The 13,425-nt window shown below is 51.6% G+C and overlaps 1 protein-coding gene across 1 annotated transcript; it reads right to left on the bottom strand.

Annotated features, from left to right (window-relative positions):
* Window positions 1–2,302: 2,302 nt before the first annotated feature.
* On the bottom strand, window positions 2,303–12,158 carry LOC143166982 (thyrotropin-releasing hormone receptor-like). The gene is made up of 2 exons (XM_076351905.1): window positions 11,373–12,158; window positions 2,303–3,455 (listed from the first exon to the last, which is right to left on the bottom strand). The coding sequence occupies exons 1-2, from the start codon at window positions 12,156–12,158 to the stop codon at window positions 3,075–3,077; spliced, it is 1,167 nt and encodes a 388-aa protein (XP_076208020.1). The 3' UTR covers window positions 2,303–3,074.
* Between the last annotated feature and the right edge of the window lie 1,267 nt (window positions 12,159–13,425).

Below are 13,425 nucleotides of genomic sequence, written 5' to 3'. Positions count from 1 at the left end.
CAATGTGATGGGGAGGCAGAAAAGATCCTGTTGGACATGCTTCAGAGTTGAGCTGCCACTTGGGTTCGCAGAAATCAAGGCCATCTGTTGAATTGTACATCCCATGTCTGAGAATCATAGAATCATTGAGGTTGGAAAAGACCTCTAAGATCATCGAGTCCAACCGTCGACCCAACACCACCATGCCCCCTAAACCATGTCCCTAAGTGCCTCACCTACCTTAGATAGAGAAATGCCTTAGGTCAGGATGCAGGTGGGTTTCCAAGCTCGGACAGTCAATCCTCTTCCCACGTGGCCTCAGGGCAAAGCTGGCTTTCCTGCTGCTCTCTGCACCCACAACCACAGGGTGAAGGACTGGGGATGCAGGACAGCCCAGCCCCGAGGAGATGCTGCCTGTGCTTGATGCGCTGGGGAGGCACCATCCTCCATAGCCCGCAGCACCGCAGCTGGGCTCTGCTTTGCTGCCGTGATCTAGTTACCGTACCAAAGCAAACAGCACAGGGGTGCAGAGTCCCAGTCCCGGCTCCTCCTCCTCCTCCAACCCCACTGTGCTTACAGGGTGTTACCAATTTACTGCACTGCTAAGAAAGGTTAATTTGCTCCTCTCTTCCTTCCTTGCCATCCCCCATCCCCCTACAGCTGTACAGATTAGTTGGCTGGAGAGCAGGGAGGGAAAGAGGAGAGGAGAGGATGGGATGCTGCTCGCTGTATGTCTCTGGCTGTCGGGGCTGCCTGTGGCCTGTGTGCACTCAAGGTGCCTGGGAGCCCAGGGTCCCGTGCCCCAGGGAGCTGCAAGCCACAGTTGGCTGTGAAGATGAAGAAGATGAATTCCTGTGCTGGCTGGACAGGGCATGGAGTGGCTCAAGGGGAAGAAGCTGTTATGTTTTGAGGAGATAACTCTGATGCATTGGAAGAAGGACTCATTAGCACAAGAGTCCAGCTTAGCTCTGGGCTATGCAATAAGTTGTTCCTGTTAGCCTCAACCCAGCCCACGTAAGAGCTGACGCATCCAAACCTCAGCCCTGGATTTTGCCACGTCCAGGGGACCAGCAGCCGCTCCAGGGCTCCCCTTCCTCCACCTGTGCCTTCCTTACCTGTGTGTTGCTTCAAGGCACCCTGGTCCTTACTGCTCTGGTTTGTCTGCAGATGCTTTTATCAATGGCTTGTTCCGAGCTGCTAAGGAAAAATCTGTTCTAAGGTGGGGGGGGTGGAAATCTGTACTAGAGAAAAGATTGTTACAAGCAAATTGTTTCATTTCCTAGTTTCTTTTGCTAAGTGGAACAATTTTCTCACATCATAGCAAAAACACTTCCATTTTCTTCAAGAAGCAAATCCCAAATCTCTGTGCGGAACTTCCTTAACAACAATAAAGAGGAACTTTGTTCCTAAATTCCCAATATACACAGAAGAGTGCAAAAATGGCATGAATCCTCAAATTCCAAACACACTCTGTTTCAAATAATTGCAAAAAACAATGTTCTCTTTCCTCATCCTTCAGTTATTTTAGGGACAAAATAGATAGTTTAATAACTCACAATATAATAATCATACATGCAAAGCCACCCTACACCAAAATGAAATCAATCCTGGACAGTTCCCGACACATCGGTGAGAGGTGAGGTCTTGTTCTGACTCACCCAGGCAAGTGATTTCCCATAGACACAGAATGGTTACTTAATGTCTTGTGCTCTTAAAAATATCACACAGATATTTTCCAAAGTGTATGCAAAATTCTAAGATCATTTAACACTATAGTTTGCTGGAAAATGGTGTTGAAGAGTGAGGCTGAATTGGCTGTTCAAAGAATTTTTTACAGTCACTTGAGAGTTACTGGTGGCTGACACTTGTTTTATTTGGCAAGAGCCGTAGTGTTTGGCTCATGTAATCTTCTACATTTTACTCCTAGTCCAGATAGTCTCTTGCAAGTCTGGGGCAAGTGTCCTTGGACTGATTTCTTGGATGCCTCAGGTTATGAATATCCACTTTGCTCACAAGATGATAGCAGCAATGAGTATTGTTAATGTCTTACAGTCAGTGTGTCACTTATCACAAAACACTTGATGGACTTTCACAAATTATTTTCAGGAAATAAGAGAATTGCTTCACTTGCCATTGAAATGCAACTGTAGCTGGGACGGAGAGCAACGCTGCTCGATGGTACGCAGCTACACCACACCGGGGCTTACAGGACAAGGCTATGGTATCCAGCTGAAGCAACTAGAGGAATTTGGACAGAAAAGGTAAAATTATCCAAAAGAAGTTTATGTCACAATGATGGAAGTATTACTATTACCTTAACGAACACTCATTATTAGTTTATTCATTTTTCCGTAACAAATCTAACTGGTCTAGACTTTGGGTTTACGTGCTACCAGCACAGCGATATTTCCAGAAGCATGGGGTGAAGTTTGTGACACCCAGCTTCGGTTATTCCTAACATAGGAGTCTCCACCTGAGAGAGTCCTTTTAGTCAATGGACAGACATAGTCACATCTCAGGAGGCATTCATCTCCTCCTGAGGTATGTGTCTTCCTCAGAGGACTATGCTGAGATGAGAGGAGCCGCTTCCTGGAAGCGCCTAATTGTCCCCATTAACTCTAAAAGGACCCTAGAGGAGCAGCTCACGTAGGGTGTCTGTGTTATAGGCACGTAAATTCGGGTAGGTGAATCTCAGCCTGTAAGAAAACTGGTCCAGCAGAAAGAAGTTGTGCGGTTTTTTTTTTTCCCTTGAATGCCCTTCTCTTCCTGGATTTCCTTTCAATGCTCTGGCCCAACTCAACAAACAGTTGCACTTGCACGTAACACAGAATGGCGTTGCACTGCTATATTTAACTACAGATTCTTTAAAGGTGCTAAACACTGACCTGTGCCTAACACTTCACCAAACAAGAATAAATTAGCGTTAAGGAAAAGCAAATTAATTTGCCTCTAAGAATCTGTTTTGCTAAATGCCCTGGAGAGGTATTAAATTAAGGTTGCCGCAATGCCAAAGCAACTTCTGTTGGCACTTTCCCAACACAGTGCATACAGCCACATATCTCCCACTGCCTGCGTTGTTTCCAGGGTCCCAGGATTTATTTGGCAGGCTCGTTCTTCTCTGCAGGTGCAGGAAGACTGTTCAGATCTTCTTGTTTGGTGATGTTGTGATCAGAGCTGTCATGAGAATAGTCCTTCATAACGCTGTAGTACACCGGGGCGGTGTATGGCGCGGGGTTCTCAGCACTCTTCTCTTTGCACTTGCATAACTTCCTAAAGGCAGCCCTGAATTTCTGTGACATGAGGTTGTAGATGATGGGGTTGATGGCACTGTTCAGGTAGATGCACATGCGGCAGAAGAGAAGGAACCAGATGTTCAGGTACGGAGGGTCCATGAAGGAGTTCACCACCACCAGAGTGCGATAAGGCATCCACAGAAGGGCGAAGAGGACCACCACGACAGCCAGCATTTTGGTCACCTTGCCGGTGGGGATATGCAAAAAGAGAAGTAGTCAGATGATGCTAAATCTCCAGCAGAGCTTTCCCACCCGGAGAAGTGGCGCAGACAGCTAATTCAGCATACGTATTGCTTAGATCTCTCTTTAAGCATTTAAAATAGGCACACAAACCATGGGGCTGTTCCTCTCTGGCTATTCTATCCATTTTGTTCATGAAACAATCTTGCATAAATAAACCCCTTAAAGGACAGGTTTTCACCTACCACTGAAGAGCCTTTAAAGCTCTTTAAGGCAAGCATCCACCAGCCTGGAAATGGGCTGGGATAATCATGGGAATTTCTGTACCACAAAGCAAATTTGAAAATTGCACATAACAATAAATCAATGGGGAAACTAACTTGTGCAAAAGTGGGGTCCTAACTTCTGGGAGTGCCATGGGGTATATCTCCACTCCCCACCTAGGATCTTCTGCTTTCCTACGCCAGCTATGCTGTTCCCAGGGAGAGGCTCCTGGTACAGAGCACCACCGAGAGCAGAGGAGACTGCCTGGGGTCTTACACAAACTCCTACTTGTGCTGATATGGGAGTTACTTAGCTAATTGGTATGAGTTATTTTAATTTGCAGCACACTAGGGAAGTACTACATTAACATATTAGGAACGAGAAGATACTGAGAATTCAGAAGTGAGCAGTAATTGCCCTCAGCTCGACTCAAGCTTGTTTAAGAAAATGAGTTTTTGTACTGAAACTCCAGTGATCCTAATAATTTCGACAGCTATTTCTGGTAGGTGACAATCATGCTCCAGCAAATACTTACAGAATACACACGTCCCCAAGGAGGAAAGTATGAGTAAACACTGATACCGCATGCATATTAAGGCAGTGGCATTTCAAACGTCAGAAAGGGAGTTGTGCAATGACTCCAGTTCTCGATATGGAAATAAGCACTTAGATTACGTTGACAATCTCTCAGTTTTTCTTGGAGTGCTTTTTTTACTTAGTCACAGGCAACTATGCCTTCCTGTAATGCTTTGAGTAGAAATTGGGGGTGGTTGGTAGTGGCAACAAAAAATTCCCTACAAGAAAGGGACTATTGTCAAGCTGAGGCCAAAATAGAAGTGTTTTGCTGTGTGTGGTTTAATGGGAATGTGAGGACACTTCCCAGAATAAGATCTTGCAGTGATACTGTGGGTGCCGAGGCTGTTGCTAAGACTGCAGCATGTTTGTTGCCTTTTGGGAAAGATCTGAGAGATTGTACAAGATGTGCCAGTAAAAGGTAGCTTCAGAGCTTTTCAATGCCGTTTACAAGGGCTGGCTGGATGCAGAAGAGCGAGAGCCATTTCACAAGCTTTTGGTTTCAAGCCACCCTATCTAGCGTGCAACTGCTAGGGTGATAATCTGGTTTATAGAAATACTCCTGAACAGATAGGCTAGGAGTGGACAGCAGCGGCTTGGCACACAGTTGACCATGGTCAAAATCTCTACGTACCAGCATGGTTGTAGCCACTGCCTCCTGCTGAGGCTGGCAGGACAATCCAGGCTTGACCACCCCTTGCCAAGGGAAGGAGCATCCTGACAGCAGTGGTAAGACCGTATTGCTGTGGTCTGCACCGCAAGACCTGGGAACAGAGAGCTCCCGATACTAGATCAGCCCAGAAAGGCACAGATTTTGCTTCAACACTGTATGCCACATGAGCAGTGCATATGCATGGGACCTTCATTTTCTACTTCTCTATATACCTTTAGGGCAAATAGACACGGCAGCGATGGAGCATTCAGCCACACTGCTGCCTTCCACAGACCCGCTTCTCAGGTTTGCAGAGAGAATTGCTTTTGCCATATTTTGATGCATCTGAGGTTTGTTTCCCAAGAACCTGAATGAAGTTGATCTAAACAAAACCGTGCTAATAGCTGAACCCTACAGCAAAATGCAACCAACTCCTCAGCTTAAGTGATCCTAAATACAATTTCAGTCAGAATTTAATTCCCCTCTACAAAGCAGTTTATTCCTCCTGGGAGATGAGGGCAGGCTCCGTGCTTTTCCATCCCATGCAGAGACAACACATCCCGGTCCTGCCTGGAAGGGTCCATGTTAAAGGGCTGTCTTGGGGGTAAGGTTGGTGGGAGACTTTCCATCAACTTCAGCAGTCCTAGACAGCGGGATTGCTGCAAAATATGTCCCGGGAAAGTGAAATACCACACCTCTGCAGGTCCTCACTGACACAGACACTCCTCACTCAGCAGTTGTCTCAGTTCCTGAGATGCAAAGTTACCCCCCACAGAGCTGGGGAGAATAAATCCCTGAACTTTTACACACTTAGCTCTGCTCTCTGGCAGGTGTCCCTTCCAGCCGGGAGGTTTCTGTATGGCCAAAATATCTCCTTTAAAGCTAACAGATTAATACTGCTCATGTGCTTTCTCCTGAGACTGAAACGTCTTTGGCTTTTTGACTGTTGTAACTCTCTGCCTTGTTTTACTGTTCAGGAACCCACAAAGTTTGTGAAGAGTGATCTGAACTCTGCAACCAAGTGACAACACCACGGGGAGCGTATCCTAATAAGGCTGAAAAGTAAGCTCATTCCGGCCCTTTCTGAGACCAAAAGAAATGTAGTCTGGGAAAGAACCAATGATTCATCTGCTTTTTAGCCATAACTGCCCCTGCTTTTTAGCTGGTTATTATGGAAATGCTGGCAGTGCCAGCGAGCACTCGCCCAGCTCCCACCCGAGCAAGCTCCCAACACCTCCCTCCAGACCGCAGAAGACCACAAAGTGCTGTCATCCAAAGAGTGCTTCCTGCTATGCATCCTACAGCCCTGTGAAAAAGCCGTCTTTGTCCTGGGAGGGGAAACTGGCTGGAAACAGCACCATGAGGATTTATTACCTCCGTCTCACTAAATGCCTTCAGTGCTCCCCAAGGACGCTGCATCCAGACCACAAGCTGGGACAGGCAGCCCTGCCCTGAGCTTGCTGTAAGATTGAAATTTGCCTTTTAAAGACAACCGTCCGTACGGACCATGTTCTCCTGGGTGCGACTTTAGCGAAGTTGCGTCGACACAGGATGTCTCCTCTGAATAAAACCTAACGGTCTGTCCCAAACTCACTTTCATATCTCCATCACGGGGAAAGAAATCTCCAGCGTCGTCTGCTTGCATGGCTGAAACCTGTCTCCGTGCCTTTCCTCACTCTATCTTGCTGAGGCAAGTAACTACAGCACACTTGAGGTGCTCTGAACTGACTTCTGGTGCTCATGTGAAAAATGAACCTAATCAGCACTGAGGAGAGTTTGGGACATTTATCCCTAACTGGAGTAGTCCTGAGTTATGGCCCCCAAAAAACAGCTGCACCCAAAAAAGCCAGAGCTTTGCTATAGCCTCAAAGCATCCCTCAGGGAAGCACCAGCTCAGGGACAACAATTTTTCCGACAAGTGTTTTGCAACAACTCTCTTGTACATAGTGTGTGCACACAACAGCTGTAAAGGAGTTGTGGATAGAAGCAAGACAAAGGTTTGTAGACAGAAGGGGATGCTTTACTAGGACAGTTGATATTTAGCTGAAAACTACTTTTGAGCACATAAGCCAGTATTGTTGCTGGATGGGCAAGGATATCTGCTGTACAGACCCCTGACTACATCCTGGGTCCCTATGCCAAAGCTAAGGGACAGCTCATCTTCCACCTCCACGGGCCAAGCCCAGTGTTAACTCCTCGGGCAAACCCACTGTGAGCATCCTTCTCACTCCACACAAGATGATCTGCATCTTGCATCCCCGCGCAGCCCTTCCAACCCATCCCCTCTCTCAGCGCTGTGTCCAGCCTCTGCCCCTGTCCTGGAGGCCACAGACGCTTCTCCCCAGCCAGTGTCACCCCTCCCTGTCCAAGCACCGTCATCCTGAGCTGCAGCATCCTTTTTTAGGAATCTCACTCCCTCTAGTGGTCCCTCTCCGGCAGGTGAAATACGTGCTTGGAGGTGGCTGGTGTTTGTATCTGCAGTGCTTTGCTTCTATAGGTGATAAGTACAGCAAAATTCATGCCTTGCGTTGTCCTGCTCTGGACTTACATGTTTTAGAGACACCAGTGAGGGAACGGCAGCATCTTCATGCTCTGAAAAGCAAGCAGTGCAGCGCTGGTGCTGTGTAGAAGCACACAGTGAGGATTTTATTTCCAAACTCTGCATCTCCCCAGCAAAACACCCCCAGCCACCCAGGCTCTTCAGAGTCAAGGGAGAAAAATGGGCACCTCTGGCGTAGCCCATTTTGGACATCTCTCAGGGGACTCTGGGCACGGTGCCTGGAAGAGCCTGTTCCCCTACAAAGAGAGGCCAGAGGAGGAGCACCGACATGGGTGCCTGTACTTTTGTCAGAGGGACCACCTGAGTTACACACACCCAACGCCTGTCCTCCTGCCCCGCTCTGCTCTCCTGGCCGACAGATCCTCCGGGAGCCGAACCACCCTCTCACACCACTGGTCTGTGGTGGGAATCCGGCAGATTGTGCACCATCACCCCAACAAACTCAAAGGTGTTTGTGGGGTCGGGGTCCTGCTTTGCTGCATCGCTGGGACGCAACCTGCTGTCTGCAGGGTCTTATGAAGCTCTCACTGCATGTGTGAAGCCTGTCAGGCAGCAACACTATTGCTGTTTTGGACCAAACTTGCAAGTGTGATTTCTAATGGTCTCTTTAGTGGTTTAGTCTACACGGTAATTGCATTTTAAAGAAGCTTCACCCTCACTTCAATCTTCCCCCCCCCGGTAGCATGTGCATCACTTTCACAGCCTCCTCATCACCCTGTCAGATTGGAGACCACCAGGACTTGTTATTAGAGCAGTTTCCAATGCTGTGTCCTCACTTCTGATGCTCAGGACAAAACCCTTTACGAAGGGCTCCCATGGAAATTCCTGGTGACGTTTTCAAGGGCTGTCAGCACTTTTCAGGAGAGTGTGAGAGGTCGATGGCATTACCTGTCAGGCTGCCCCTTCCTTTCCACCCTGGCCAATGAGCATTAATGAGCAAGGAAACCTGCTTATGAGCTCCTCAGCCAGCATCAGCTACTGCAAAGCAGTGTCTGGTGGTCCGAGTTGAGATCCATCTGTGTTTCTTCTTTCCGAAAGTTTCCTCTGGTTTTGAGGGCAGTGATGCCATGGCTATCAGAAAATCAGAGAGGAAAACTCTCTTCTGGTGAAGACAACACAGGACACCGGTGTCCAGGCTGCTCCCTTTTAGGGCTCCTACCTGCCCATTGCATGGGGGCTTTTTGCCATTGATTTTCTTGGAGGTAAACCTTGCCTGGAGAAGACCACTCAGGTCCCATCTGTGCCTCTCTCCCGCCTTTGCTAAAGCCAAGTTGGTGGGGTGTCCCATGGACCTGGGTGCTGGTGGTGCTATGGGGGCCATAGCCCCCCCGGACACTGCCCTGCGCCTTCGCAGGGGCACATGCGCCTCTGTCGACATCTCCCACATGTTCTGCTGTGGGGCCCCACTGACCATGGGAATGCTCTCCTCTGCACTCGCTTTTAAGCTCCTTCTCCCATCCAGTATTTCCATCTGCCAGCTCTGCTGGCATGAATGGATTCAGCTACCTCCTTTCTCAGATTAAAACCCCTTTCTTAATGATCTGCCCATTCCCCAGCACTCAGCCTGCGCTTCCCCTCTGCTCTACCCCCGCTGCCCCCCTGGGGTCCTGCACACTGCAGCATCTCCCCCCCAGAAAAAAATCATTCCTGTAACCCTGGCTGCCCCTGCTCGGGGAGATAAATTCCAGGCAGAATCCAGTGCTGACCCCTTGGGGTCTCAGGAGGCTTCTATCCCCCCTGGGTAGTTAGGTTGTTGGTTTTTCCCTCATAACTAGATGCAGAATCATGACTCACTGCAGCTTCTGCTCCTCAATCCATTGCACCACCAGCAAAAATCTCCGGCTGGATTTCAGGCAATGCTCAGGCGGATGCTCTGACAGGACCTGGATTCGTTATGCTCCAAGCACTCCTGTTCACGCTGCCCGAAACTCTTGTCAAAATAGCTGTGTGGTTTTACTTGGCTTTGGTGCACAGATAACTTATTTCTGCACCAAGAGTCCAGCAGATCAACCCCACAGCAATGAGTCAAATGCTTAAGGTTGAACACACGGATCCTGGTTTTGCCCCCTCTGAGTTTATGGACAGTCATATAAATTTCCCTATGATTATATATAAAATGAAGCAATCATGTCCTATGTCATATCCAACTTGTGAAAGATGTTTATGGAAAAACCTGGATTGCAGCCACCTCTGGGGTGCAGCACTGCACCCATTTGACAGCCACCAACCCCTATGTCAGCCACCTAGCCCCCATGCCACCAGTGGCACAGCTGGGGTTTCTTCCTCCATCACTCTCAACACAGCCTGCTTTGAAGAGGTGCTGGTGCGAAATCAGAAGGAAGCATTCAACAAACCATAGCTGGAAGCCCTGGGAAACTGCTTTACAGTTTAAAAACTCAGTGCCGTCTTTATTCCTAATGATGCCAGCTCTGTGATGTCAGGCCAGCCAGGGGAAGTCTTTGCATGCTAAGACATTTCAGGAGGTAACGACGATCTCAAGAAAACTCCCGGTGTAACAGAAAAGAGAGCACAAGATGTTTCCAGGAGCTGGAGTGCCCGTCATGCAGCCCCATCAGGACTAATGGCCTCAGCCACTTGTCCTAATGATGCTGGAGCATGCTGTGTGCAGCACAGCCGCTCCACGGCACAGCCCTGTGGGGGGAGCGGCACAGCCCCTGCAGCGGCTGCTCTGGAAGGAGAGGTCCATCGACCCGCACCTTTAGGTACTGCCTTGCAGTACCTAGAGACCTCGCTGCCAAGCACCCTGCCCGAGGCTCCCGCAGCGGCCAGCAACCCTGGGAGAACAGGCAAGTGCTTTTGCAGAAGTCAGAACTTGCTTTAAACCTTTCTGTGCTGGAGGAAAAGGGAGAAAAAGCTGAACTGGAAAGACAGAAGTTCATGAAGAAATACACGTTCTCTGGGCTGTTTGCTTCCCCTCTGCAACTGAATCGTCTCTTCTGGGGAATGGAGGTTCCTGTGCAAGTCAGGCAATGAGATACTGAGTTGGAAAAACAAGGACTTTAAGAGAGGCTGAAGCCTATTTCAGGCTGTCTGGAAATCAGGTCCTGCTCACTCAAAATCACAACAGAACTGGTGATTTCAGGGACTTAAGCCAGACTCCCAGATTCAGCCCTTTCCTTTAAAATAGCCCATGTCTCTGCCTATGCAAAGTTTGAAACTGGAATGGGATGGTCTCCTGCAAACGGCCAGCAAGCAGGCAAGAGCGTCCCACCTGTCCAAGGAGATGGGGCAAGAGACAGTAATTGTCCATGTGAACAGAGAAAGAGGAGGAACGAGGGCAAGAGGTGGGAGGAGAAGGAGATGGGAAGCGAGCAGGCAGCTGAATGACAGAGGAGTCACCGAGATGCAAACACACCACTGTGACACCGAGGTGCCTTCTCCAGCTGCAGGGAACTGGGGGGCTGCAGCCAGGGCTGGGCTCAGAGGGCAGGGGTTCACGCCAGCTCTCCCCTCCCTTTGCTCCTCTAAATCTGAGGTCACCTGCCCAGGACCCTGCCTGGGAGGCGAGTCCTGCCGGCATACTGTGACCCAGCACTCCCCTTCCTCATGGAGGCAATCAGTAATTAATTATCCAGCAAACACCCCTGCACTCCTGCCTCTCCCAAGAGATGCTGGAGCCCTGGCCTGCTCCGCCGAGCTCAGCCGAAGCAGGGGGACCCCATCTGTGCTGCCAGACCCCAGCTGGGCTTGGGGGGCCTTCTGTGCAGCAAACCAACCCTCTCCACTCCCCCCACAAAGGGAAGCAAAATATTGGGGCACCCCATCCCCTGCCAGAACACCCCTCAAAGCACTGAGCCCCTGACAAGTGCTGCCTGCAGCTCCCTGCCCCAGCCCGGCGGGGAGCCCCTACCTGCTTGCGGGAGCTCAGGACCCCCTTGTTGCCCCGGCAGGAGAGCTTGAGGGAGCCACCCTGGTGTGTGGAGCCCAGGCAGGAGTGCTGCGGGGTGGCGGGCAGGGGGCTCATGAAGAGGATGCGGGCAATGAGGCCGTAGAGGACAGTTGCCAACCCCAATGGGATGACGTAGAAGACAGCAAAATCCAAGAAGTAAATGGGCATGTAAAGGCTTCTGGAGACCCGGTAGCCACAGCTGACCTGTGCCCCATCCGAGAAGGTGACCTGGGTCGTGTCCACCAGGAAGAACCACATGAGGCAATAGAGGGAGGTGAAGAGCCACAGCGAGGAGATGATGCGCTTGGCGCGGGACACGGTGCACAGGAGCTGCGCTTTGATGGTGTGGCAGATCGCGATGTAACGCTCTACCGTGAAGGCGGTGATGGACCAGGCGGAGATGTTGATGCCCAGGTACTGCAAATAGGTGATGCAGAGGCAGCCGGCGTAGCCGTACACCCAAGAAGCCACCACTTCCGAGATGTTGGGCAGCCCGGCCGCCAGCAGCACGATGAGGTCGGCCACCGCCAGGCTCACCAGGTAGCAGTTGGTGGGGGTCACCATGTGCTTGGTGCGCAGCACCACCAGCACCACCATCGCGTTGCCCACGATGCCCACCCCGCAGATGAGCAGCACCAGCAGGATGGTGACCACCTGCAGCTCCAGGGGCTGCCGGGGCATCCTGCCCAGGGTCTGGTTGCCGCTGCCGCCCAGCACGGCTCCCGGGCTGGCCGAGCCGTTCTCCATCGGCCCCCAAGCCTTCCCCGGCGGAGCTCCGCGCACCCTGCGGCGGGGAGAGGAGGGAGCCGGGAGCCGGGAGCCGCGCCGCGGCGCCCCGCTGCCCCCCGCGCCCCCTCCCCGCCCTCCCGCCCGCTCCGGCTCCTCCCTCCCCTTTTTTTCCCCCACCATTCACTCCAAGTCTTGCAGCCGCCCGGCTCCTTGCACCCACCTCCCCTGCAAGCTCCCCCGCCGAGCCTCCGCCGGGAGAGGCGGGGAGCGGCCAGGACCACCCCAGTCCCCAGGACCCCCCGGGACCCCCCGAGACTCTCCGGGAACCCCCAGCCCCGGTAACCACCCGGGACCGCCTAGGACCCCCAGCTCCCGGGACCCTCCAGGACCTCCCCCAGCCGCCGAGACCCCCGGGAACCACCAGGACCTCCCCAGGACCGCCCGCGACCCCCCAGGAGTACCCCAGTCCCCGGGACCCCCCATCCGCCTCCCGCCCGCATCCCCCGCCTGCACTCACCGGGTCCTAGCGCACCGCTGAGCTGAAGAGGAGGAGGAGGAAGGAGCCCAGGCAGGGGATGGGGGTGGCAGGTTGGAGACCCCGGGGGCAGAGAGGCGCAGGGGCTGAGAGCAACGAGTGGGTCCACTCGGGACCCGGGACTGTGGGTGCCTTGTGTCCCTAGCCGAGCCACAGGCTGCACTGTACCCTCCGGGCAAGGAGAGCTGAGGATGAGGGGTCCTTCCTCATCCTCGGGAGGATGGGACCAGGGTGATGCCATGGAGACCCATGGCCTTTCCCATTTCCCTTGGGCTGGGGCAGAGGAGCTTCTTCCCTGGGGGTCATTAAACACAAGGTAGTGACCTCCTCACATCATCTTTCCTACAGCCGCCCCTGTCCCAAACAAGCACATCAGTGTCACTCCTTTGGGTAACGGCTTACCCAGTCCTGGGCTGGGAGATCCCCTATCTCCCCAACGATGAGGCTGCAATATCTGGTATCTCCCTGATGGTCGGCCTGGGAGATGCCGTATCTATCCGATGGCCAGGCTGGGAGATCCAGTATCTCCCTGACGGTCAGCAGTAGCCACAATTTGCTGCCAGCTCCGTGCTTGCTCCTAACGTCTCTGCAGGCTGTCAGAAAAGGCATTTTCAAATTGAAAGAGCAATTGTGTTTGCAGAGATAAAGTGCTAAGGGTCCCCTAACCTGTGGAGTGGAGGAAAGGACAAGGGGAAAGCTCGCTTTTTTATTAGATTAGATTTCAATTAGAGGCAGAGCTGCCCCATTAAT

This window comes from Aptenodytes patagonicus, chromosome 14 (assembly GCF_965638725.1).
Source record: "Aptenodytes patagonicus chromosome 14, bAptPat1.pri.cur, whole genome shotgun sequence".
NCBI lineage: Eukaryota > Metazoa > Chordata > Aves > Sphenisciformes > Spheniscidae > Aptenodytes > Aptenodytes patagonicus.
The sequence above is the reverse complement of the archived record's forward strand: the minus strand, read 5'-3'. Positions and strand labels throughout refer to the sequence as shown.

What these genes read in the sequence shown, in the direction of transcription:
- LOC143166982 (XM_076351905.1), bottom strand. Translation starts at nt 12,158, where the DNA reads ATGGAGAACGGCTCGGCCAGCCCGGGAGCCGTGCTGGGCGGCAGCGGC. An exon ending in TCCTGAGCTCCCGCAAGCAG is followed by an intron (nt 3,456 to 11,372) that starts GTAGGGGCTCCC and finishes CCCACCGGCAAG; the next exon opens with GTGACCAAAATGCTGGCTGT.